Here is a 27,428-nt window from a genome sequence, read left to right on the forward strand (position 1 = left end):
ATTCAAATTTATATACAAAAAAAAAATTCCTTTCATTTGATACCAAACTCCTTACACTCCTGGCATTCCCTTTAAAAATTTTCTGTAAGCCCTTACAGTTTTATTCAGTTTTTAAGTAAAAACTTACAAAAATACAAAAAAAGTAGTCAATATTTTGAATGGAAATATTTAAAATTTAGTCGCGAAGGGGTTAATACATATAAAGATAGAAACTAAAAACTTGGGGATAATTTTTTTAAATTTAAAATCGTTTGAGCTCCTACATATTTGTATTGATACTAAAATACGAAAAATATAATGTATTATACCCAACGACGTAAAATTTTACTGTTCATTTCGTTTTTTTTTTAATTAAGAGAAAAACATTGAAGAATGATGTTCAATAAGTCTTAAATGAGAAATTCGCATCTTCGAGTAAATGGCTTCTCTGGTGGGCCTTATGTTGATTGCAAAAAGCTCAAATTTTAACCATCCATAAGAAAAACCTTCCGAAATGCTAAAATCCACCATGAGTCGGTACAAATTAATGTAGTTATTGTTGTTTTTTGTTTCAAATTTTAAAATGAGATTATTTTTGGGTTTATTTGTATATCTTCAAATATAAATATAATAATTTCAAAAACCGTTTCTTTTTTTTAGAATTTATATAAAAATAAATATAAATATCAGTCAGTGAAAATTGAGTTATAATATAGTTTTATTAAGCAGCAAAGTACGCCTTAAAAAAATATGTACCTACTTTAAGTTTACAGAACTGACAAAAATCAGGACCTTCTTCTACAATGAAATCTTATCGAAAGCTGAATAAATAAAAATATAGCTTAGGCGCCAAAAAAATATTTAATTAAGATATAAAGAGCCGATTTTTCAATCTTCTAATAAACAGTCAGTTAACTGTTCGACGAACAAAATTATTAGACTCATAAACAATCAGATAATAAAATTGAATTTTTCAATCAAGAAAAATCTATTCTACAGAATGGGCACGTTCAGGAAATATTAGGGACTATATATTTAGGCAACGTCATTTTCTGAACGGAAATTTGAGTGAATTCACTAAATTAGTTTGGATAGTTTGAATTTCGAAATTTATTTAAGAATTTTACCGGTCGCATGGGTAAGGCACCAAATTTCACTTAACTGTAATCAATAAATAAAATAATTATAACCGATAATGCACTTTTTAGTTCTTTTTTACTCAAATAAATTTAATTTTGCTAAATTAATTCTTTTATTAAAAACAATCTGCTGTCATGTTGACAAAAAAAACTTTCCTAAATTTTTAGGGAAAGTTTTCTTGCCTAACTTTCTAGTCAGCTTTCGAATAAACTTACCTAAATTGGAAGGATTTTTTTTGACAGCTGACCAATCAGAGACCGAGAAATTACCTAAATATTTAGTCCCTAACGTTTCTGAACCTGCCCAATAACAAAAAAAAAAAAAATGTCAAATTCAAAAATAATCAAAATTAAACGTCATTTTTATTCATACTTGTTTTTGTTTTCATATTTCTTGTGTTCTTCAAAACAGTTTTGATATTTGTACATATTTTTTGAAAAAATTTGTAAGCTTCGTTGAAATTGCTTACCTGAAAAAACCTTTCACAAAAAAAGTTGAAAACTTGGAAAAAATTCTATTAGTCGGTAATAATGGTTTTAACAAAATTAACAACAATCTTTCTTATCCAACAAAAGAAAAATTCTATTAAGTACTAAAAATCAATAGAAGTTTAAAGAAGAAATTTTAAAATAGCCTCGTAGCTTAAGGCTAGAAGATTCAGTGGTGGCGAAATAATTAGAAACATTTCCCTTTGTTTACAAAATTTTATTTTTTTCTTACTATAAATACAAAATATTTAAAAAATTTTTAGCAAACACGAATGATGATATAATCCTTGTAACATTTTAAGAAAAAAATTTTAGAATTTACCCAACAAAAAAAAAAAATATTGCAAAAAATCTCAAATATAGTCCAATTTTGTGTGGAAATGTACAGTACCTTGCCATATTATTAGGCCCAAGCGAAAAAAATACAATTTTTTGCTTCATGTTGCTGAATTTTTAAAGTTTTTGTCGAAATATCTTGAATGTTTTGTTGTCTCATTTACTTACTCTTATCATGTAGATACGGATTGACTTAAAAAAATTGAAAGAATTCAAAAATTTTGATAAAAAATAACGTGCAAAAGGGAATAAGCTCCAAAAGAGGTTTTCTATGGAATTCATGACCGGAATATTTCCAGACGGGTCCAATACTTAAATTTTTGTATCGAGGAATAACGTGACATTCTTAACTTTATGACAAAAGCACCATCTTGCATAAATAGTGAAGCTCTGATCGTCTGGTTATTACGTAAGATTCTTAGATTTTTGGCAGTTTATTCTTTCGTAGAAGACCAGACGAGCAGACCTTCACAGTATGTTATTCCAACTTTTTTTAAGTCAATCCGTATCTACATGATAAGTGTAAGTAAATGAGACAAAAAAAAAAATTTAAGATATTTCGACAAAAACTTTAAAAATTGAGCATCGTGAAAATTTGTAGTTTTTTTGCTTGGGCCTAATAATATGGCAAGGTACTGTAATTAGAAACACTGAGGAAAAACTATTAAGGAATATCCTGTTTTTGATTTTTAGCATTTACATTTGTCAAACTTGGTCAATTAATTAAACAAAAACGACTATCACCAACTAATTTCTATAAGTTGGTTTATGTGGTTGCAGTCCTCGAAAAATGACACATGTTCCGAAAAAAAATAAAATAAAACATCTTTAACAATTACTGACAGACCATCCCTTATATTTTAGAAAAAGAAGGTGCAATAAAGAGGAGATCCTTAATAAAATATCAAGCTCTTCAAATGTCTGTGTTAAAATATATTTCTTAAATTTTTTATTTATATTAAGAACATACATACATTTTGAAAAGAAAGAGCTTGTTTCTTATTATTTTTCCACCACTGTATAACTTGTAATATTTTTTCACAGAGTTCACGTGTATACTGAAAGTACTATTCACTGTACCGAACAAATTCTCCAATTATGAGAAAGGCAAGCTCTTATAGGAAAAATGAAAAATTTCCCACAAGAATCCATTTAAACCTATCCAGCATACGTAAGCATGTAAGCATTTCATATATTCAATCCTCTTTCCCACATCAAAGAACCAGCGACAAATTGCTATCATGCTGGTTTTGTTTACAAAAACAGATTTTCCTTCCCCGTGTCAGCTATAGCTATGATTTTGATGATGATCCGTTCAGGTTAAATAAAATGTTTTGTAATCCAAATCCAACACAATCGTGTCACCCGTGTGTGCGGAAGCTTAATTATTTTCAACTGCAAATCAACTCAAATTGATTTTACTGATTGCTGTATGCTGTTCCTCGCCATATCTATATCAAAACGTATAAGGTTGGCATTGGACTTGGCCGGCTAGTTGGCCAGTCAAGTCACCCAGCAGCGGGTGGTTTATTGACTTTGGTTACTCTGGTATTTCGGTACCATATCACATAGCTTTGTCATGGTCAAGGTTGATGAATATTTGTGTTTATTTTTTTTTTCTGTTCCTTATTGTACGCATCCATTTTTTTTGATATCAAATTCAAAAATAATAAAAAACAAACCCACACAAATGAATGCCAAGCTCATTAAAAATACATGAGCTTAGCTAAACATAATATTGCAGAAGAGAGGTCACTTTACGTATCCGTTCAAAGTAAGGTACGACTTGTTTAGCTTTGGCAAATTTCAATTTGATTTTATTGAATTGAATTGCAGTTCATGTAATGATTATAATTTTGCACTAAAGTAAGAGAGAGAGGTGCAGAGGGTTGTAATATCGGAAAGAGGGTTTGGATTGGTAGAGAGCTCTACGGAAAGCTTTTGAAATGCGGTTTAATCGGATTACATGTCAGTTTGTACACATGGCTGAATGCCAATTACTCGGGTCATTGGTTTTGTGGATATTCCACATAACCATGATTAATGTGCTTCCTTTTAAAAACAATGTATAATTAAGTACCTGATGGGAAATTAGGTAAAGTACTCATGTTTCAGCCAGGTATTTGATTTTTTAATGAAAAGAGGGTTTAAAATTGAAAAAAGCAATGTGTACCTATATCGATTGCAAGAGACTAGAGGGTAAGTGTCCCCTTTTAAATTCGTGGTCAGTGAAATTTTATAAAGGGCTTAGTATCTCATGAATGTCGGGGATGAAGTTTTGAATTTGCGAGGGATTAAGTGGGGTCAGACGTTAAAAAAAATGTCGATAAAAAATCCATGGGTCAATTTGACCATTGATTTAGAGATTAGCGGATTTTTCCCGAAAATTGTTCATGGAATTAGGCCAAAGCTGTTCCTAATTTTGGATTTTTTTTTAGAAAATTAAAACACCCTTATGAAATTCATTGTATACTTATGAATTTTTTGCATGCTTTAACCTCATTCTAAGATAAACGAAACTCGGGAGCGTATCGGAATGCCGCTTTTTAAAATCCCGTTTTTCGAAAATCCCGAAAAAAAAGTTTTAAAATCCTGCCTTCTAAAATACCGATTTTTTAAATCCCGCTTATTTAAAATCCCGAACAATTATAATCCCGCATTTTAAAATCTCGTCAAATCCCGAAAATCCCGTTTTTTTACAAAATACATGCTTAATTCATAAATTTAAAAAATCATGATAAATAGCCAAGAAATTAGTAAAACTGATTTTTTGCGTTGTAAAGCCCACAGAATCTGTATACCTTCAACACATTATGAAAACGGTATTTCTTTTATAAAAACATAAAATGATAAAAACCTTAAATTGAGTTCACAAGTAAAAGAAATTTCATTTATTTAAATATCAAAATTGTTGAAAAATCGCGCGATTTTTTAAAATAAAACAACTTGTTTTGATTGCAAAATCGGGATAGTAAAAAACGGGATTATAAAAATCGGGATTATAAGAAACGGGATTACAAAAACCGGGATTATAAAAAGCGGGATTATGAAAAACGGGATTTTAAAAGCTGGATTAAAAAAAAACGGATTTTTTCGGACTTTTTTTTTTGGAACTTTTCTTATTATACAACTTTGTCTTCAAAAAATTCTCCAACCAGATACCTAATTGAGTCTCCAAACAGTTATCAAATTGCATTTATCTTTTAAAGTAGTTTAATTGTATTTAAAAACCTCTGAAAACTGAATACTTTTATTGAAAAACTGCATCCTTCGAGATCCGCAAACACAGCAGCAAAAATAAATTAATTGTCGTGATTGCAAATTGGGAGATGTTTAAATGAATTTAAATCAATAAGCAAAATATTTATTTTTCCCAACGGATAATTCCCATGGAGATATTTTGTTGGTACATTCGGTAAATTCGTGAAATTTTCGTTACACAATGGATTCATCAGGATGAAAAGTTTTGAATGAGAAGGTTTTTTTTATTTTTTTTTTATGTCGACACGGTTTAATTAATCCCGAAAAATAAACAGTTCTCTGCAGTGGGTTTTCTGTGTTGTGTACTTAGATGTTTAATTAATTGCTTTAATACACCAATGCAGTAACTACATAAAATTAATGACATCGAAAGTAGTAATAAGGACGTTATATTGCATGCACTTTTTAAAAAAAATCCATTTTAACAAACAAGGACGCGTCATAGTGGAAAAAAGTAATATTATGAACGATAGAGTCTCATAAATATGTTGTTGATCTTTTTGGCTCAGAGCTATATGATGTGGTAAATATAAATAAATAAAAAAAAATTAATGAATAAATAAATGAAAATGAAAATGTTAAAGAAAATATGTTAATAAGCTTAAAAACTTTTGATGTAATGAATATAAAAGTAATAAGGAGAGAAAATATGAGTACCAAACAATGGAACAATATGATGTTGGTCATTATTGAGTAAAAAAGAGTTATGCTCCATTTCACCGGCGGATCCAGAACTGGTTCATACTTAAAGCAAATCAAATTATAAGAGTTGTTAAACTATATGAATAATAACAGAAAGAACTTGGGTGAAACTCTTGTCTATTTCTGGCTGAAAATGCGAATTTTATTGTTTGTTGCATCCCTTTCCCATGAAAAGCTCCACCTCACAAATAAATAAACGACTATTTGTTGAAGGGTAAACACGAATGTTTTTTCGATTAAAAAAAATTTTGATATGGACATCGACAATCAAGGTATGAATGGTATTCTAAAAAAAAAATTATATATATATGCAACTCTATTTTTTCATACGGAGGAATTGAAGTTCACACTTAAAAAATTTGAACTTTTTTCGTTGTTTTTTTTAACATTAGTGTTTTTAAAATACCGCAACACTCCACAACATTGCCTATATATTATTGAACTGCTGGATATGTAGAACAAACTTGCATTTCAGAAGTTTGCAAAAAATTGCACCCGGAAAATAAAGACCCCTTGAAAAAAAAAACTCCTCAAAAGCGACCCTTACTTATAGATTTTTATAAACATTATGTTATTGAGAAAATTTCTCCAGGGATACCTTTAAGGCCCCAACCCATAGAATCCGTTGCGTCCGTTCCGTCAATCCATCCGTTGAAGTTGAAGGATGGGACAGAAAGGGGTGACCCAAAGAATACGTCGTATGACGAATTGCTTTTTGACAGCTCACTTTAAATTCCAAGGTGTGTTCGATATTTTATCGCTGAATGTGCACTAAGGAAGTTCTGATGCAAGAAATTTTTAACTATTATTGTTGTTCTTTTTTTTAATAAAATAAAATGCACGACTAGATTTCCTGTAGGTACTTGCTCTTCAGTTAAAAACAATTTTTTATAACAAATTATGAGTTGTAGGTATGACTTTGGCATAGTAAAATTGAACTCAACAACAGAATGTGAGCATTTAATTGATATAATTTATTAGATATATCATTAAATGTTACTTTTATTACATTTTCTACACAAATATACAATTAAAGTTCACAATTCATAAAATCGGAGAAGAAAAGAACACAGTTCTTAGTTCTGAAAATCCCCGGTGTGCACTCAGAAACAGAAAATCGAACTGATCTATTGTTGACAACCAATGTCAAAGGATACGACGGATGAAAAAGTAGAAATTTGGGCTACTTCTTCCGTCGAATCCGTCCGTCTCCGTCCGATCCGTCGCTTATGGGTCGCTTCCCATAAAAACGTGTGTATTTTATCGAACTGTCAGTCAAAAACTTCGACGCAACGGACGCAACGGATTCTATGGGTCGGGCCCTTTAAAAATATTTAAAAAAAAATAGTGTCCCAAATTTCAAAAGAATAGGCGCATTAGTTTTGAAGTTATGAGGGGCACCGGCTTTGAAAACATTAGTTGTGGGGAGAACGATTTAAAGTTTTGAACTCTGGACTAAAACGTTCGTAAGCGAAGTATTAAAATATCCATAACTTGGTCAATTTGGCTCCAATAGACCTACAATTTTCATTTCATTTCATTTTCATTTTTCATTTATTACGTATTTTTATATACTAACACAGTAAGATAAATCTTATAAAATAGTGCAAGTTTTGTAATACATGGAATATAAAAAAATTATTGTACATGTTTAGTCCTTTATTATGGACAGTTAAATTGAAAAGGATAATATAATATTAATATTAAAATATGAACACAATATTCTTGAGATATAAAAAAATTTTAGGTAATGCAAATAAAAAAAAAAAAAAACAAAACTGGGTTTCCCGGGGAAAAAGTATTTTTCAGTTTTTTTTTTTTTGTTATTCTTTTAGAACTTTAATATTTATTAGAATGAAGATTTAAGTATTTGACTAAAAACTACTAGGTCATCAAATAATGGTATAAATATGTCCATGATATTGCAAAATTTTATACAAAATCAATTAAAAAACGTAAACATTTTTTTTCTAAATTTTATCTACTCAATTTCTCAAGAGCTATTTAATGAAACAACTTAAGTCTTTAATATAGCACAGGATTGTACGTGATGCATTTTATGATTTTTTATATTTTTTTTTCTTCCGGCTAATCAGGAGGTAAGTAGGTAAGCACTTAAGTGGCTTTTACTGTAACAAGAAAATGAAAATTTTTCCTTCCGAATAACTTTTTTGTCATTTGGTACCTATTTGATGTGGAAAATGTGCCAAAATATTTTTGGCCAGGTTTTAGACCAAAATTCCGCACTGTCGTTAAAATTCGCTGCTTGTCAGTCAGTCGTCATTTTATTTCTAACTGTTATTTCTGATTTTTGTTGCCAATCCGTCCCTTGTGCCCCCCCCAGAAAAAAATCCTGGATCCGCCCCTGCTCCATTTCGTAGAATTTCATCCATTGATTTGTTCAATACAACAGAAGGAATTCTTTGGTAGAAAAGGCCCTTATATCCCAACTAAAAAGCTTTTAACCTAAAATTAAAAAAACGTTAACTTTCGAAAATATATTTTTTTTTTGCGTGAAGCTCGTATAGTCCAAAATCATGGAGGTGGAGAATTTCGTGGTCTGATAGTAAAAACTCAAATTTATTTTATGATAAAAATTTCATGTTAAAATTTTCTGTATAGCTACTATTTATCGTTCCATGAATGGACAGTGAATAAAACAATTTAATCTTCAGTTTACCCTGAAATAGTACCTACTGGATGGACATTCTCCGAAATGATGTAGATGTTTTCAAGCGTTTATAAGGATCTAGAAATTAGGTTTTCAATTTTAATGATGCATTGTTATTTTAATGGAAGTAAGATTTAAATAGTCAATAATGACTTTATTTTCTTGATCAAGAATAAAAAGGCAAATCGGTTTTTCGCAGTGCAGAAGTAGGATGGATGAAAATTTGACTTTTGAAGGCACTTCGGCATGTTTCTTCGGACGACTTTTTTAAAAAAAATATAAACAAACATTTTATTAAGGGTTCTGGGAACATTTTTTTAAGAATATAGATGGTATAAAAAGAACCTAACAACAAAAATGGTACCATTTTTAAGTCTACTTTATTTAGTTAAATGAGTTTTTAAAACCAATGCTCAAATTTTATTGAATTTTATAAAATGGTTATTTAAAACGGAAGAATTATTTTCCATTTACAAAAAAAGGAAAATAATAAAATCAGATTTTAAGAAAAGGTGCAGTAGATATGCAAATGCTTAACGGTGTGGTGAACGAAAACGTATTAAAAATACACTGAATGAAAAAAAGATAGTTTTAGGGGTTTTTCTTTTTTAGTTCTGAAGAGAGTTTGAACTGTCAAAAAAAAAAAAAAAAAACTCGTGCCTCAAAATTTGTGTATCTTTTTTGTTCAGAGCCCGAACTACGAGCTCGGATAAAATAGACCGAGTAAAACCTGAACGCTTTTCGTCAGCGAAAAAAAAAAATAAATGCATAATTTAAATTAAAATGGCGGCTAAAGCTGTCGGCTCCGGCGCAGTTGGTAAGTTTTAATTATAAATTACTTTAAACTATGTTGTTTTTAATGATTAAAACTTATTATTTATTTTCATTTTGGTGATAGTTTGTTCTCAAATCTGTTTCAATTATAATTTATTTAAGAAGAAAAAAATGCCTGGAACTAAAACTTTAAATCTTCTTTGGGCAATACATATAGGGTAACGTACCCAGTGACCAACACCCTTAAGGGATAATGTGTGTTTGAAAATTCATAACTTTCCCTACACTGCTTCAATTTTAATTATTTAAATGGTTAATTTAACTATAAGAAATGGTTTTTAAGTATAATGAAAGCATAAATAATTTAGTAATTCCTTAAAAATATCAAAATTAAAAATGTAATACCTTACCCGTTTTTTAGTTACCGACACCATTTTTTCAGTAGTGGACACCAATATCTAAGCTGCATTTACACTCTTGGTTTTATCGCCGGTGTGTAAGATGTCCGTTTTTGAATTAGAACCAAACAACAAGACGGTTTTACTACTGACATTCTCTCGTTGTACGGTGTTAGTTCAAGAAGGAACATCGTACACCGGCGATAAAACTGAGAGTGTAAATGCAGCTAAGCATTCAACTACATTTAATGCACTTTGCAGATCTTCGTCTTTGTTTTGCTTCTGTTTTGGACTTTTTAAATAATAGCCTGAAATGTCGACGCCGACGAACACTCAAGTACTTGAAAATACTGTTTAAACCTAGCTAACAGTTCAACTTATAACAAAACTTAATTTTCAATACCTGGAGTCGAATCATGGTAAAAGAAAAAGGTAGGAACAGATAGCGTTCATACGTTAACAACCGTGTGATTCGACCTCTGTTCTTTGTTCTAATTTAGGTGGGCTATTCTGGTTCTGTAAAAAGTTTGATGAAAATAGTTTTCATCGATTCTGATTCAGTGGAAACATGGAAATTAAAGTCAAAATTCTATCACATGAAAATAATTTTCTCATCGAAATATTTTCTGTGAAAAGAACACTACGTACCTACCTGCCATGGAATGATAAAATGAAAAGTCGAATGAAAACTCCGATGGTAAAAATTTTATCATTTCATTTTTTCACAGAACCAGAATAAGGACCCAGACAAAACGTTAGATACATGCCTTAAAATTAAAAAGAAAGATTTAGGAACACAAAGAAGATTTGACCTCAAACTTGAAGGTAAAAGTTTTCTTTGTAAATTAAAAGCTAGTATGTGTGAACTTAAGGGAAATAAAAATAGGCAAACAAGGGCTCAGTATTTAACGTGTGCATGAAAATGATTGTCAAACAATAAACACACCTTGCATAAATCGAATGAATCGTTTTCAGATTCCTTTCACACTTTTTTAAAGTAGTTTTACACAGTCGAAAGGAAACCCACTTTATAAACTTATTTAAAAGCGCTACACGATGCTTTGAATCTTTTGTTTTTTTACACGGTGAACTGTAAACTAGGCCTTAGGAGCAAACAAAAAGTGGTTTGAAAATAATTAGGCCTATTCGGCGAGATCTTTTATACTGCTATTCTGCAGAAAAAGAACGGTGTCCATAACTAATATCATCAAACGTGTTTAATTGCGCCAGTTATGGACACCAGTGTCGGTCACTGAATTTCGTTGAACATTATATTCTAGTTATGAACACCCCACGTAAAATTAAATTATGTTATTATTTTTGTAATAACTTAAATTGAAATAGATCTACAAAGCAATTCTCTAACAAAATATTCAATTTTAATTTTTGTAACATATACAGATATATTGTTTAAACAATGATTTGTACTTACGTCTTTCTTAAGAATTTCTCAAGTTTCATGCACTTCACAGAGGTTCGAAACTTGCCCCTTTTATTACAACAAAACCAATCACTACCAACTATGAAGTAAAGTGTTTTCTGATGGAATATACATGCCTGAACGCGTTAAAAATAGTTTTCGTACGCCTAACAAAACCTTAAGAAAAGGGAAAAACTGTGCCAGGTGTCGGTAACTGGGTAGTTTACCCTATCGTCAATGTTATCAAATATTTTGATATTTGTAATCATCGAATTTTTTACAAAAAAAAAAAAAAAAAATATATATAGGTATATTTTTTTTGGTTCTGAAAGAAAAAAATTCAAAAATAAAGAAAAATAAATATCGCAACTATAAAAATGGTAAAGGGTTAAAGATATGAGTCGTTCGCATTAACCTCTTTTAAATAATAACTTGATTGAGAAAATTTTTACACTATTAAGATATTGTTTGAAATTCTACAAAAATCGAAAAAAAATAAGCTCATTTAACAGGTAGAAATATTCCCTATAAGAGTTAAGAGTTAATGCCGTATCACAACATCTTTCTAACTGTTCAATCGTGTCAAGGTACAGCTTCACCTTTAATTATAAGAAACAACTTTGACATCTATACCAAAAATTCCACAAAATACCAAACTCTTTTCTTGAACTTGCGAAGAAAAATTCACACATAAAATTTCACGTACTTATGAGGAGTAGTTCCAAAGATATGTACAAGGCTTCAATGACAAAAACCGTAAATGAATGACTTAATGACTCTCTGACAGATCATCACAATTATGGCACGAACTCATTATTGTAGAAACTTGTTATTTGACACAGTCAGTGGTGGGTCTTGTGTTACATACAAAGGAAGAAAAATTTAGATAATCTGGTCCAACTGAGTTAAACATAATATTAACATCAGAAAGCACCAACCTGAAAAAGGCAACAATTCGCAAAGCTTGATGGTACAGATTGCATGGAAAAATGTTCTTTAAACTAAAGTATGTATCATTATATCAATTAAAATTGTTTGATTCCGTTGTAAATTAACATCATACTATGCTTTTCAAGTTTGACGACCAGTATTAATACATTTTCTTTGAAATAAAATTGGAAATTGGGCGACCAAAACTATTGAAAATAACGCTTAAGTTTCAAGCTGATAACGCTATTGAAATTTGCATCAATTACACTGGTCGGCAACGGATATAGAGCAAGAACCAAACACTACTTTAAGAGAGGAATTTTGTGTGCTGAGTCCGAATCTGAAGTCAAAATTTCACTGGCACGTCACGTTTTTGAAATAATTGAATATTAATAGGTCAAAAACGCGTTTTTTTGGGTACATTTGACATCGAATTACATCACCGTTAATTTTATTTTTTGTAAACCAACTTATGCAATCTCAAAACGCCATATTAACACGTCCTAAAGGTATTTATATTTTTTCAAAACTATTTTTTTTCTCAAAGATATTGAAAAAAGAAATTTATGATAGATATCTCAAAATCTTGGTTATTTTTTTCAAAGTAATGAATGGTTTTTTGAATCAAATTCCATCTTGTGTCTTCTGATTTGGACTTATAAAGAGCAACATATTACGGAAAATATATATTTTTGACTAAACATAAAAAAAAACTCAATTAAAAATTAGTTTTTGAAGCTTTATAGCGAAAATAGTGATGAGTATACATAGCTCAAAAACTAGACGTGATAGCAAAAATCTGTAAACAGTTTTGAATTCAGCACACTAAAGTCAATCAACTTTTTTTAATTTTTTGCCGACCAGTGTTATCAGGACCAAAGACTTTCGATTAAAAATGTTTATTTTTGAGTAACGTCTTCATGGTAAAATAGGAAATTACAATTTTTAACCACAATCATAACAATGGATTGCTCGAACCACTTTTTTATGTTTGGCAACTTTAAATTTAAAGAAGAACTTGGTGACAAGTCTAATATATAGTTAAAAGCTCAACCAAAATAACTGTTAGTTTGAAGCTTAATAAATTAAAGCAATTGTAATTACTATTATTTTTTAATTAAGTATTATTATTTTTCATTAGATAGGTATTGTGTAGATTTTTTTTATACTTTTCCTTTCATAAACTAGAAATTATGTCTTCAATACCAAATCACTTTAAAGCTTTCAACAAACATTATATAAGAATAATTGCGCGTGACGCACTAGCGCATTTTTTTCACTTTTTACCCTAACTTAGGTAAGTAGTACCGTGTGTAGTGAAATTTACTTCCTTACATTATGATTATGCAAAATGTTATTAAATGTAAATCTAAGGAATATTTTTATGTTATGATCCCCAATAGCTTGACGTAAATGATCAATGAAAAAACAAGGTTGAAGATTGCTTAGTTTACAAAAGCCTTCTTCAAAACAACAATGACGTCTTTCGAGGTTAGTATACATAGATTTCCTTATTCTACAGAATGTTTTTTTTTTTATATTTTTTAATTTGTCATGATTGATTCACGTCAATATTATGTTTGTTACCTACTTTATTTAACGCATTATCGATTAAAATAATCAACAATGTACTTAATTTAATATTCACAAGAACAAATTGATTTATTTATAGATAACTTATAACGTTTGTCCTCTTCATAAAAATGTGCAACGCACTACTCACCGTTATCTGAGCCAACTTCCGTAACAATTCAATTCAATCATTAAATAAATAATATTGCACCCACTTCTCTCTCTTTCTTATTAAAGCCTTTATTATCATCAAAACATACCATAATTTATGCAAAAAGTCTCTCTTAACTATGTTTTTTCCATATTATTTAATTACTGATCACGTGCATTATCGTTTTTCAGGGCCATAGTTCACTAAACGCATATTATATTTCCCCCTAAATAAGACGACACACAAATAATCACGGATAGACAGAAATGATGTATAGATCCGACAAAAATAAAAAAAAAAAAAAATAAAAAAAAAATAATAAACACAAAAATAAAATAAAAATTATATTTTAATCAAAAACAATCCACAAATAAACTCAACCACTCTACTATATACCTATTTTGTATCTCTATACTCTTGTTATTATTGTGTACTTTTGATTATTTAATTTCCCATAGCAATTGTATTTGAATAAATAAATTTTTATAGAGGAGTGCAAGACTGATATACAAAGATAGGTCATCATTGGCGGCAGAGAACCGGTGGCAATAATGTACAATGGGGTAGAATGATTTAAAATGTTGACTTAAAATGATGAATGCATAAGCTTTTCTGGAATTGTGCAAATCTCTTTTTAATCTCATACATATACTATCCAGGAGTGTCTGATTGTGAGTACAATTCAATTACGAAATTCATTGGAAATGTAAATTACTAAAGGGGGGAAATCCCCCCAGACGACACCTTTTTCACTATTTTTTTATGAAAAACTGAAAGCACTTATTGAAATTTGGAAAAAGACAAGATATTACTGACATTATCAAGAATTGAAAAAAAATTTTTTGAAATGAAAAAATAACAAAATGGCGGCTCTGGAGCCTTTCAAAGTTGACGCCTCTAGTTTGCGCCGTGCAATGTACAGGTCCAGGAAATCATCTTAAATCAAAAAGGAAATTTTTTCCGTTAGATGATATTAGCACGCATTGCATGAACCTAAATTTATTTTTTTTTTAAATGAAAAATAAAAATTAGAAATCAAAAAAACGAAAAAAAACATGTTTTTTTTTTACAAAGAAGTAGTTAAAAAAAATATTTACTGTACAAATTTTATTCAACTTTTAGGTTCATGTTGTGGCCAATGATTTAAGGAGTAATTTGCTTCAAATTTCAAGTCGATAGCTTCATTAGTTTTTGAGTTACATTGCACGGTGCGGAAAAAAAACTAGTTTCGAAAAAAATGCGTTTAAAGTTTTCGTTTTCGTACTATGGTAGGTTCGGAGCGCATTGGTTTCGGGACTATCTAGGCACTTGTGAGGCTTCATTTTAGGCTAAGACCACTGAAAATAGTTTCTTCGGTTGATAAATAAATTTACTACCTACGCAAAAAAAAAAAAAAGCAAAAATAAAAAAATTCGGAGGAATTTCCCCCCTTAATGCTAAAAAATAGCGGAAATTACAACCATATCCCAGGTTTCCAAAAGCAGTGATGATATTATTTGCGGTAATCATAATTACATCAATCAAAACTATTTCTGTACCTACCCTGATTTCGAATATGGCAAAAATCTTTTAATTCCCGTGGAAGTGAGATGACAACTTCAGTCCAATACCTAGCTCATTTCAAAATAAGAAAAATTCTGGAAGTAGGTAGTAATCCTCAGGAGGCTTAAGAATTACTGTTACAAAAATTCAATAATTTCTGTCATGTCTTTGTTTTCTCAATACTCAGAGCTCGAGAGTCAAGCAAACATTCTAGTTAAACCCTAATCCAAAAAAAAATGCTTTTGAAATTAAGAAAAAATATTTATTGCAAATAAAAAAAAAAAATTGCATTAAAAGAAATATTTACTGCTACTAAAAAAAATTTGTTAAAAAAATTTTTTATTCCAACTGAAAAATATTTGCGTTAAAAAAATATTTACTGCAAATAAGAAAAATTCAATTTTAAAGTTTTTAAAGTGACCTCAACTCCAAATTTATAAAGCGTTTCGCCCAAGTACGACAGTGGGCTCATCAGTTAAGGTCACTTGAACTTTAAAATTTAATTATTATGTTCAATCGCTCCACTTAAAACAAAAATAATTTTAATAATATTTTATTATATTTGTTGTTTTTCTTCGTTAATAAGAAAAATTTGCATTAAAAAAAATGTTATTGCAACTGAAAAATTTGCATTGAAAATAAATTTTTTTACTGCAAGTAAAAATATTTTGCATTAAACAAAAAAATTTTATTGCAAATAAAAATTTTCTGGATTTGAAAAAAAAAAAAAAAAAACATTCAATGAAAAATGTGTGCATTCCATATTTTTTTTAATATTCTTCGAATTCGTTATAATTTTTTTGATTTGACCATGCATTACGTTCAATATTATAGTTGAAATAGCTTATGTATGGTCAAACCTATCACTCATTTTGAATTAAATTTTTATTTCAAAATTTTAAATTTTTTTTTCTTAATACGAAATATTTTTATTTGCATTAAAAATTTATTTTTCAGTTGCAATTAAATTTTTTTTAAATGCAACTTTTTCTCAGTTGCAATACTAATTTTTTTTTATTTGCAACAAATATTTTTTTTAATTTGTAGGTAATGGAAAATAAATGCATTAAAAAAAAAATTATATTTTACAACTCTGGTTCTAATACTGAATTGTATTTGTTCGTATAAATTCTGACCAAAGAACTTACTTTGGACTGATTATGTTCTTCTTTCTGATTTATTTCAATTCAATTTATTAAGTGCTTTTTGATTCCTTTCAATTTTTATTTTTAATTCAAAAAGAAGTTTTTACACAAATTAACTACAAATATTAAGGTTTTAATTAGGATAGGAATTTAAAAGTACCAGAGTAATTATTTCTACATGTTTAAGAGCTTTGACTTTGAGTTTTTAAATGCAAATACTATATGTAATTATTCTCAATAAAGTTTTAAGTACTTACTTATTTTGATACTGGTATACGTAATTCTTTTAAACGTAGGTAGGTACTTACTTTCGTACTAAAGAGTTGTATTTTATTAATAAATTTCTATTTTTTTTTTTCAATTCTTAAAGTATCTGCATTACTCTTTTCCATCAAGTTCTTCTTATTCTTGACAAAAACAATAATTTAATAGAATTATTTAGTGGGCTTTAAAGGAAATGAGTTCAGCTTTTAGGTATTAGAATTAGCAGTTTGATGTTTGAAAGAATTTTTGAGAAAATGTACCAACACATGGAATTTTACATAATTACAAGTGCCACTATATGTATATGTACATATAGTACAAAATATCTGTTGTAGATACTTGAACTCGTATGCTTATCATCGATAACTGTGACGCTTTTCTTAATCGACTTATCATCCACTTGACAAAAACTTTTTTGTCTAATTCCTTTATCAACAAAATTTTTTGTCAATTTGCGAGATTATATGCCCCAATGTGCGGCGCTTGAATTATAACAACCAACAAAAAACAACAATGACCAGAAAGCTCTACTCACTATACACTAAACCTCCCTCCTCCTGGATCTATTTTATATTTTGTTGTTATTTCCAATTTTTTTGCGCGAGCATCATCACAAAACACAATATAGCTTGAGAACGCTTATCAAGGAGGCATTTCGCGATCGTCTGTCACGGTGAGCTGAGCATAATCTCGAGACTTGTAAATTTTATATATATTTGTTTATTTATTGGACTGTGTATTTTTGGTTGTCCCTCGATTTGGATCATTTGTTATCGAAATAGAAAAAAAAAAAAAATCGGCAAACAAAAAATGGCAATCAATTATAATAAAAAGGTTTCGATAGAGTTATTGTGTGAATAAAGATTATAAATATATATTCAAAAAAAAGTATAAATCAGTGATTTAAAACCTTCGAATATTCTCCTATTTATATACAACAAGCAATAAAGTCACTTCAAAGAGTCTTAATAAATAAGCCACAAGCAAACAACATGTCCAACGGTAACTAAATTCGATTTGAAAATTTTTAATCAAAAAGCGATAACACACAGTTAAATTGAGGTTTTTGAGAAAATAATAAACAATCGATTTGTCTTCATTTTTCGTATAAAAGTTCGAAACAATTAATTCATCTAGTTCAGTATTTTTCATTTTTCAAACTTAACTATTCATCGGAACTTGCAAAAAATGGCCAAAAACAGTATAGTTTTAACTGTTTTGATAGCCCTGGTGGCGAGTTCAAAAGGTTTTCGTTCCGATTCGGATTTTTCGAAGATGTACAATCGAATTCCTGGATGGCGGCCAGCTCCAAAGTTGCAATGGAATTTCAGCGTTGAACTGGATCAACCTCTGAAGCCATATGAAAAACTCGGTATAACTGGCGACGCTGACTTTCTTGGTTCATGGTCACCGAACAAGGCTCTAATTCTTAATCGAACTGAGTTGGCAACCACGTGGGCGGGTAGTGTTCGAGTACCAGCTAATTCGACTGTAAATTATCGATATTTTATCGGAGTTGTGGATTCTATTGGTGGTGTGCAGATTCGAAAATGGGAAACTCATTTGGATGGCAGGACTGTGAAGTTGGGAGTTGAGAATATCGGAACCACTGATCGATTTGGCATTGTTGAAGATCGAAAGGAGATTAATCGAGGATGGTTGAACAGTGGGCATATTTTACAGTTCAAACTGTTCCGTAATCCTATTCAGCTGAATGGATTAAATGTGGATCGTAGAATTTTCGTCAAAATTACTCCTGTTGACTACGATTGGAGTGCAAAGGAAAAGCTCCTCACCCCAATTGTGGCCTCTGGAAGGGCTAACATAGAATTCATTCGAATGCAATATGGAAATAGTAAGATTCGTGATCAACCAGAATATGGTGTACCATATGAAATTGATGACATTGTTATGTTCCACGTTACGACAAACGATTTGAAAAACGTTGCTTATAAATTCACAATTTTTGTACAGGATGAGAGGAAACCCGAGATGATTCACACTCTCGGTTATCAGTATTTATATCCTGAGAGTATTGATGGTACAGATGGCAGCACTGAGCTGGTTCTTATGTCTGCAAACTGGCTAAGCTCGATTGGAACAATTAAAGTTGGTTATTTATTAATAAAGCCTTTGTCGACAACTCAAGTGAATTTCAAGACGACATTTGCTCATCATTGGCGAAAGAATTGGACAGCACTGGATGCAGGTCATCGAGGACTGGGAAAGAGCTTGAAGCTTGGTGCCGAAGCGCCTTCAATTACAGAAAACACAGTGGCGTCGATGAAGGAAGCAGGTGTTCAGGGCGCTGATATTGTGGAATTTGATGTTCAGCTGACAAGTGACTTGATTCCTATTATTTACCATGACTTCTTTGTGTATGTTTGTATGAATGCAAAGACACCGACAAGTAAGGAGGATCTTACTCAAGTGCTTATCAAGGATTTAACCTACGAGCAGTTGAAAGCCCTCAAGACCTATCAGGTTATCGATTCAAAAATTATCGAATATCCTGCACATAATTTAGAACCTCGAGAAGATTACCGTTTGTTTCCGCTTTTTGAAGATTTCCTTACCAAAGTTAATCACAGTATTGGTTTCGATATCGAAATAAAATGGCCGCAACTTCGATTTCCCAGTGGAAAATTCGAAAGTATTCAAACTATCGACAAGAATCTCTACATTGATCGAATTCTCGATGTAATGCTGCGTAAAGGTTGTGGTCGTTTAAGTTTCTTCACAAGTTTCGATGCAGACATCTGTACATTGTTGCAATTTAAACAAAATATGTATCCTGTGATGTTTTTGGGACCAAGTATTGGCAATTCGTACATTGATCCACGTTCGGATAATTTCAAACAAACTATTAACAATGCTAAGGCAATGGGATTGTTGGGAGTTGTACCGCATTCATCGAATTTCGTCAAAGATGGCAACTTAGTGAAATTGGCGACAGATTTGAATTTGAAAATATTCATTTGGGGTGATGATAGTAGCAGTACAGAAATGGTGGATTATTTTAAGAGCTTCGGGCCGACTGGTGTGGTTTATGATCGAATTGATTTGTGGGTACCTGATGGGAAGGCGAATGTGTTTAGCCAGGAAGATGATTTGCCGGAATTCTTTAAAAAACAGTGTTCATATAGAAATGCCACTGAGGCTATTAGTATATAGAAATAAGGTTTTTATTTAATAAGTGTTGATGTTTTTTTTTTTTTTTTTTGAGTAATAAATAAGGAAAAAAAAGTTAAATTAAAAAAAATATAAATTTTTATTTTTGAATTTTTATTTATTTTTTGAAGGTAAACTGGTAAACTGTATTTTTCCCAATCGTTCCTGTGGAAAGTAGGTAAGTTTTATGTTTTTTTTTCAAAATTATATGTACCTAAGTACACTGAAGGAAAACAAACTTTAAATCTGTGAAAATCACTTTTATTTAACAAATGATAATTTCGAAATCAAAGTCTAACGGAGCACGTTTACCTTCGGGTCGTTTATTTATATTTTTTATAAACAATAAAAGAAAGCTTAAGAATAAAGTAAATTATGCCCTTTTATAGTTATTATTAACGAACACACGAAAAATTAAAAAAATTAATGTCTTATTTTCGAAAAAAATCTAAATTTTAATTTGTACAAAAATTCATTTTTTGATTTTTTTTTTATCAAAAAACGACTAGGTAACTAGGAATCGATTGAATTTTGGATTTTGACTTTTTTTATCCAAAAAAAATTTCTTGATAATTTTGTAGAATTTAAATACTGAAGGCTAATGTGCTTCAGTGTAACAATTTTGTTAAAACTGATACAAACTTTTACGAAAAAATCAGAAAAAATTTTTTTTTTTTTGAAAAAACTAGGTATATTTTTCTATTATGGTGCTGACAGGAAAGCACCGTTATTTTTTAATTTAAATACTCAAGTGTGACTGAAAAAAGTTTACTAGACTAAGCACTACATATATGTAAGTAAATGAAATAAAGGATTCTGATGATCGGATAGGCATCCGTGAAACAGTGCTGTAACTTTAAACACTCCATAAACACTTGGTGGCAGAACCTTCAAGATGTTGTTGTTGTTCAAAGATTATAATGGAATTGACGAAAAACAGCGTGAAAATGATAAAAAAAAACATTACCAATTTTGGAGTACATAGCTGCCTATTTTTGTATGGCTTCCTTTTAATACAAACATTTTGTGGATTGGACCATTTTTTGTTAAGGCTGTGACCCCCATAAAAAATTCGAACCCGGGATAAAAAACGAAATGATATTACGATGATTCCCTAAATTTTTTTAGGAACGAAACTAACGATTCTTGCCGTATAAGCAAATTAGTTAAGATACTTTTTTTTTTCAAAAAACAGCTCTTATGATTTTAAATGCTTCAAATAATATACCATTTTTATTAAAGAAATCACATTAAAAACACATTTTTGGATTTGAAAAAAAAAAGTATTTCAATAATTTTTTGAAGACGTTTTGGTGTTGGCTGTTGTTGTATTTTTTTGAAATCTCGTTTTAAGATGTTGACTTATATTTTCTTGAAAAAAAACATACCAACTTTTTTTTTGTAGACTGGAAGAATTTTATATTGGTTCCGGTACATAGGTTAATATAAGAATTTATTTGCTCTTACGATTGATTTTAAAAGAAATTTTCCTAAAAATTCCAAAATTGACCATACTTGCCTTATGACAAAAATGGAAATGATTGTTTTTCTCAAAAATAGCTTTTAGTATTTTCATTGAAAAGAAATACAGTCGACTCCCTCTAAGTCAAACTTTCACGAGACTCGAAAATCGGTTCGAGTTAGAGGGAAATTCGGGTTAGAGGGATTTATTTTATATTTTTTCTACAAAATTGTTCATTAAAAAAGTTCGACTTAGAGGGAGTCGACTGTACATGTAATGTAGCTGATAGGATTGTACTTTTCAAATAAAAATACATTTTTTTAGACTTTTATTAACAGTAGGTACCTACTTGTACTACAGTGGCGGATCTAGGGGGGGGGTCGTGGGGGTCATGACCCCCCCCAAAACCTCAGATGAAAAACAGAAAATTATAAGGCAAAAAGGTGGAAACGAGCTTTTAAACCATAAGAAGGGTTTCTTAATTGTTATAATATGACTATGCTTTAGGAAATGATTCATGGGCATATTAGCAAGAAGTCGTTTTTACTTTTAAAAAATGAGGCCATGAAAAAAAATTTTTGTTTTCTTACACATTTTTTTAATGAAAACTTTTAAAACCTGAAAAATCATATAATTTATATAATAACTATTAGGTACATGATTACATGTATCTCGATCCACGAACGCTCTATCGTAACTACATAATCGCAATAACTTAATATGATATTTTGGTTTAAGGAGATATACGCTTTTCTTTGTAACAAACCTGTGTGGAGGAAATTTATTTCATCCTAAACATACCTATACCTATGTATTTTTTAATTTGTACATTTTTTTTTATTTATGGTTTGATGTTTCCGCAAAAAAATAATGATGCTGAAAACATCGCTCTTGGAAACATCGATGTAATCGAAACATCAAATTTTTTTTTTAAATGAAGGGCACCAAGCGAGTTCTACTCAAAACACGAATGTGGAAGAAAAACATTTCCGAATTATTTTCCTACTTTAAGTACAGTTGAAACATAAATTAAGGTACCTTCCACGTAAGAATTTTGTAAAAATATAGGTAATTTTCTCCAAACCGGTCCCTGCGATTTTGATAAAAACATTCAACTGCAATCGCAATGTAAAATGATGGCCTTCAACGAAAAATCATTCCGAAAAACAGTTAAATCAAAGTGCTTTCTGTTTATTTTAACTAGGTTCAAGATTCACACAGTGTAGAATAGTTATTAACTTCTAAATTTGACAACCTCAATAATTTCAACAAATTAAAAAAAATGCTTTGATTGTATTAATTAAAACTTAAATAATTATTTAATGAATGTTTTCTTCTTGGTTGGCTACAGGTCGTATTTTGATTTTACTTTTTCTTTTCTGTCGACGTTTCGATTGTGCTTACAATCTTCCCCAGGACTCTAAGAAACAGTGTTCTAAAAATTGCTTATATATTTAAATTTTATATACTTATCTTTATCATAATGGCTTTCTTATAGTTCTAGCTTGATTTCTTATAGTTTGTTTTCGCTGTTGTTTAAATATTTTAAAATTCAATAAAAAATGACTTGAAAAAGACGTTTATAATCATTGAAATTTCAAAATATAAAAATATTTTTATTTGATAAGAAATTCAAAAAATTTTTCTTATCAAATTTAACTTTAAGAATTTAAGTTGACTTTAAAATTCAACTTAGAAATTCCTTCTAACAAACTGACTATAAATACTGCTAAGCCCTTCACAATCTGTTCCCTATTAACAGTATTCTCTATATCTAAAATATGTAGCATTTCTAATACCATTCTTTTACTATAATGCTTTTCTGTTTGTAAAATATCTTCATTGTTATAATCTGGACTATGTCCCTCATCTATACAATGTAAAGCTAGAGCAGTTTTTTGTGAATGTCCGTTATTTATATCTTACCTATGACCGGCTATACGGTTTTTCAATTTTTGCATGGATGTACCTACATAAACTGATGGATAATTGTTTGTTCCATCACCTAAACATTTTGTTTTATATACGGTATTTGATTTATATTTTAGAAAATTCGACTTTTAAGTTTGAAAAAAGTGAATTTCTTAAAACATTTAGATAGCTAAACGAACATTATCTTTGTTTCTAATAAGAGCACCTTGAAGTCGATTAGAAAGATTAGGAATATACAAACAACTTCTGTACGAAAACTGTGTTGTATTTGTAACTAAATTTGGTTGAACCAATGGATTAAAATATTGGTTCAATAATGTTTTTATTATATTTATTGCAAAAGAATTTGAAAGCAGAGTATCCATGATTTTGTTAATGTTATTCACTGATATCCAATACTCTGGTAATAAAAGTAAAATCAAAATACGACCTGTAGCCAACGAAGAAGATAACATTCACTAAGAAAAATATATATGTACATATATTTTTTAAATATCAATTTTTCGAAAACGGGACATAATTTTCAAGTCTTAGTTTTAGGCTGTGTTTTTTATTTTTCTCGTGAACCAGATCAGATCATTGTATTTATTTGCGAAACACTAACAAAACAAAATCCTGATTTTATTGTATGCTATCGTGCGGCTAAAATCGACTCGTGAAAAGTCGACATTACTTTCCCAATTTGCTTTCTTTATTTTCAGTTGTTGATTATAAATTAAAAAAATACATTAATCCTTCTGCAAACAATTTATACTCTGGAGATAAAAGTTTAACCGGCTCCCAGAGCAAAGTAAATGTTTGACAGCTGAAAATTTTTTTTCTAAAAAAATTTACCTATTGTAAAAAATTTAGCTTAATTTAAGATCCGAAACAAAATCCTCTCGAAAATACATTTGATCTAAGAATTTGGATAGAATTTTTTATGTTAGCTAAAATTTTGCATATATTTTGAGCACTTGATCATTTTTTTGATTATTTTGGAAGGAAGTTTTTTTAATTCTGTGACCCCCCCCAAACCAAATTTCTAGATCCGCGCCTGTTGTACTATGCTTACGGTGACCATATTTCTAAAAGTGAAACCCGGGACCAGTAAAAAAATTTGTTCGAACGTTCTAAAAACATTGGTTTTTCGAAAAAAAAGAAAAAAAAAATAGATAAAATAAAATTAATAATAATTTAAACGAACATTTTCGTTGAAATCATTTAAGTAGTTTACGAGGAGGTTAAAAATCAAGAAAACGGTTTTATAATAGGATCTGTTAATAACTTCTGAAAAAATTTGTTTTAACAAAATTGTGATAGCTGTTTTTTAACATAATTTAATTTTATTTTAAATGATTTTGAAATTTTGTAATATTGAATTCAACTGTCCTTAAAAGTTTTGAAATTTAGCTGGGTTCTCTTTCATATGTTGTTCATTTTCGAAAAAAAATTTTCTGGTGTAGCTTTCCAACCTGACGAAAACAAGCTGGAATTAAATTATAATTGACGAAGAATTTTCAAAAACTAATGCTTTTATTCGAAAAATTATAAAACTTTTATTTCCAACCCTTGTTTTCTTGTTTTTCGTAAAAATCAGAGAATGTGGAAAAACGGGACAATCACGGGAAAAATTACAAAATACGGGACACTTATACGTCCCGGGTTTCCTAAAAAAAAAACCAGTGACAAGCCCGGGTAAACCGGTACGGATGTTCGCCGTAACTATGCTATACTACCAATTTCAATAAATTTTTTTGGACAAAAATGTTTCATTAATTCTAATGTTAAAATTAGAAAAAAAATAATTTTTTGGATTAAAAACAAAATTAAAATTTTTTTTTTGAAAAATTATATTTTTAAATCGATTAAATGAATTTTTATTGAAACTCAAACTTTTTTCTCAGATTTTTTTTTAATTTTTTAAAAACTTAATTCAAAATAAAACGGCTCTAACTATTTCCTAAAATTTTTCTCTAACAGAGTCATTTTAAAAATAATCTTAATTTGTGACCCATGATGTTAAGGTATTTTTCGATGCTGCATCTTATGAAACTTAAACCAAGATAATCAGAATTCCCAGAAAAATGTTTTGGCTGAAAAAAACACTATATAGATTGAAATTAAGAATCGCATAGCAAGTTCCGGGAATGGTTTTTTGAAAAAAAAAAAAAAAATATTTCTTTGCCCCCAAAGGGGTTAAGTCACAATATTACACTTTTCGGGTTTTGATGAAATAAGAATAAGCTCGTTTTGCTCTTTTATTTGGTATCAAAAACATAAATTTAGAGCAACTCTTTCCTATAAAAATAAGAACATCAATGCTCAAAAATGCACCAATTTTCATACATTAGCTCAACTTCAATCGATTTTCTGGCAAACTATCATTTATGACTTAACATCTTTGTACCCGGTGGCAAAGATTTGTTACCTACGATTGATGCCATTTCTCATTTATATTGGTGCTGGTTTTTTTTTTGGCATTTGCTTTTCCTTATGACCTTAGCACATTTAGCCTTAGAGCAAATATGTGCGACCAAATCGTGCATTTTTTCTTATCCAAACTCCTTATTTTAAGATGCTAAGAAATACAAAGGCTGGTCTGATTAATTCAAAATTAACAGACAGATATTTTTTATCATTTTAAAAGATCTGTGTTTAAATTTTTCACTTTTTTTTTGTTTTTTGAAGAGCAAGTACGTGCTTTCCTGTCGTAGAAATACTGTACCTAATATTTATATATTTTCATCAGCAACAATTATGGAACATTCACATTTTGACGTTACATGTTCCTCAAAAATCAGAAAAAAAGAACATTACTCTGTGACTGTGCTCATAAGAATAACGAAATATCCTAGGATCCTAAAATATTTATAAACCAAGAAAATGAAACAATGTTTTCAATGTCAACACTTACTGGCACAAAAAAGATCACTTACTCTACTTTTGAAACTATAAAAAATAAAAAAAAAAAAAACAAAAAGTAATATAATTTTCTTTTAAAATATCAACATATTTTTTCTTTATTAAGTTTTTTTAAAATATAATATCAACACTTACTAACATTTTTATTTGCGCATTGTTTTCCAAGAAATTCCAAAAAACCTTTCTTCTTTTCAAATACATTCGTCTTCCCATTCGTTATATACAAATAAATATCACCATAAATAATACCCTCTGGATTATAACTCTTAAAATAATCCACCATTTCCGTACTATCACTATCATCTCCCCAAATAATGACTAACAAACCCAAATCCTTTGCTAAATTTACTCGGCTAGGATCATTCAAAAAATTCATTGTATTCGGAACAACTCCTGCCAAATCCATTGCCTGCGCATGATTAATATTTTGTATATAATTATCCGATCGTGCATCGACATAGAATTTATCCTCCATCGAACCAAGAAACATTACAGGATACATATTTTGTTTGTTACGCAACATTGTACAAGTATCAGCATCCAAACTTGAGAAGAATGATAATCGAGGACAATTTTTACGCAACATTACATCGAGAATACTATCCATGTAGGCATTTTTATCGATTGTTTGGACACTCTCCGACTCTCCATTAGTTTGCATTTGTGGCCATTTTATTTCAATATCAAAACCAATACTGCGATTGACTCTGTCGAGTACATCTTCAAATAGTTCATAAATTTGATAATCCTCTCGACGTTCCCGATTTTGTGTGGGCAGTTCTACAATGCTTCCATCATTTGCTATAATATATGTTCTCATGTTTATTAGTTGCTTGTAAGTTACTTGGTTGATTCGAACTTGAGACAAATCAGCTGTACTTCTCGGTGTACTTCCAGTGTTGCTAACATAAAAAAAAAAATTATGGTAAGCTACTACTTTATCATCTTTTGTCACCTGTAAATCGAATTCGACCATATCAGCACCTGCTCGACCAGCTGCCTTAAACGATGCTATTGTGTTTTCTGTAATTGGAGGTTGTGGTAGAACAGGGTTATAACTTTTTCCAAGTCCTCGATGACCAATATCAACTGGGGGAATATTTTTTGGCCAATAATGAGAAAATGTTGTTCGGAAATTTAATTGAGGACTTGGTAAAGGCTTAATTATTAAATATTCAATTTTAAT

General features: G+C 29.8%; 2 protein-coding genes across 4 annotated transcripts in view; one reads left to right on the top strand and one right to left on the bottom strand.

Annotated features, from left to right (window-relative positions):
- Positions 1 to 27,428, bottom strand: part of LOC129918291 (protein king tubby) — a 140,060-nt gene that overhangs the window by 7,975 nt on the left and 104,657 nt on the right. The window contains exon 1 of one of the 3 annotated variants that reach the window (XM_055998755.1): positions 2,918 to 2,939. The exons of the other annotated variants lie outside the window; for them this stretch is intronic. The gene's annotated coding sequence lies outside the window, so the exon portion shown is untranslated. Of the gene's footprint in view, positions 1 to 2,917; positions 2,940 to 27,428 lie in introns of those variants that run through there. 3 annotated transcript variants of the gene reach the window in all.
- Positions 17,407 to 20,006, top strand: LOC129918288 (glycerophosphocholine phosphodiesterase GPCPD1-like). The gene has a single exon (XM_055998750.1). The coding sequence runs from the start codon at positions 17,962 to 17,964 to the stop codon at positions 19,945 to 19,947; it is 1,986 nt and encodes a 661-aa protein (XP_055854725.1). The 5' UTR covers positions 17,407 to 17,961; the 3' UTR covers positions 19,948 to 20,006.

The sequence above is a fragment of the Episyrphus balteatus genome, chromosome 4 (genome assembly GCF_945859705.1).
Source record: "Episyrphus balteatus chromosome 4, idEpiBalt1.1, whole genome shotgun sequence".
Taxonomy (NCBI): Eukaryota; Metazoa; Arthropoda; class Insecta; order Diptera; family Syrphidae; genus Episyrphus; species Episyrphus balteatus.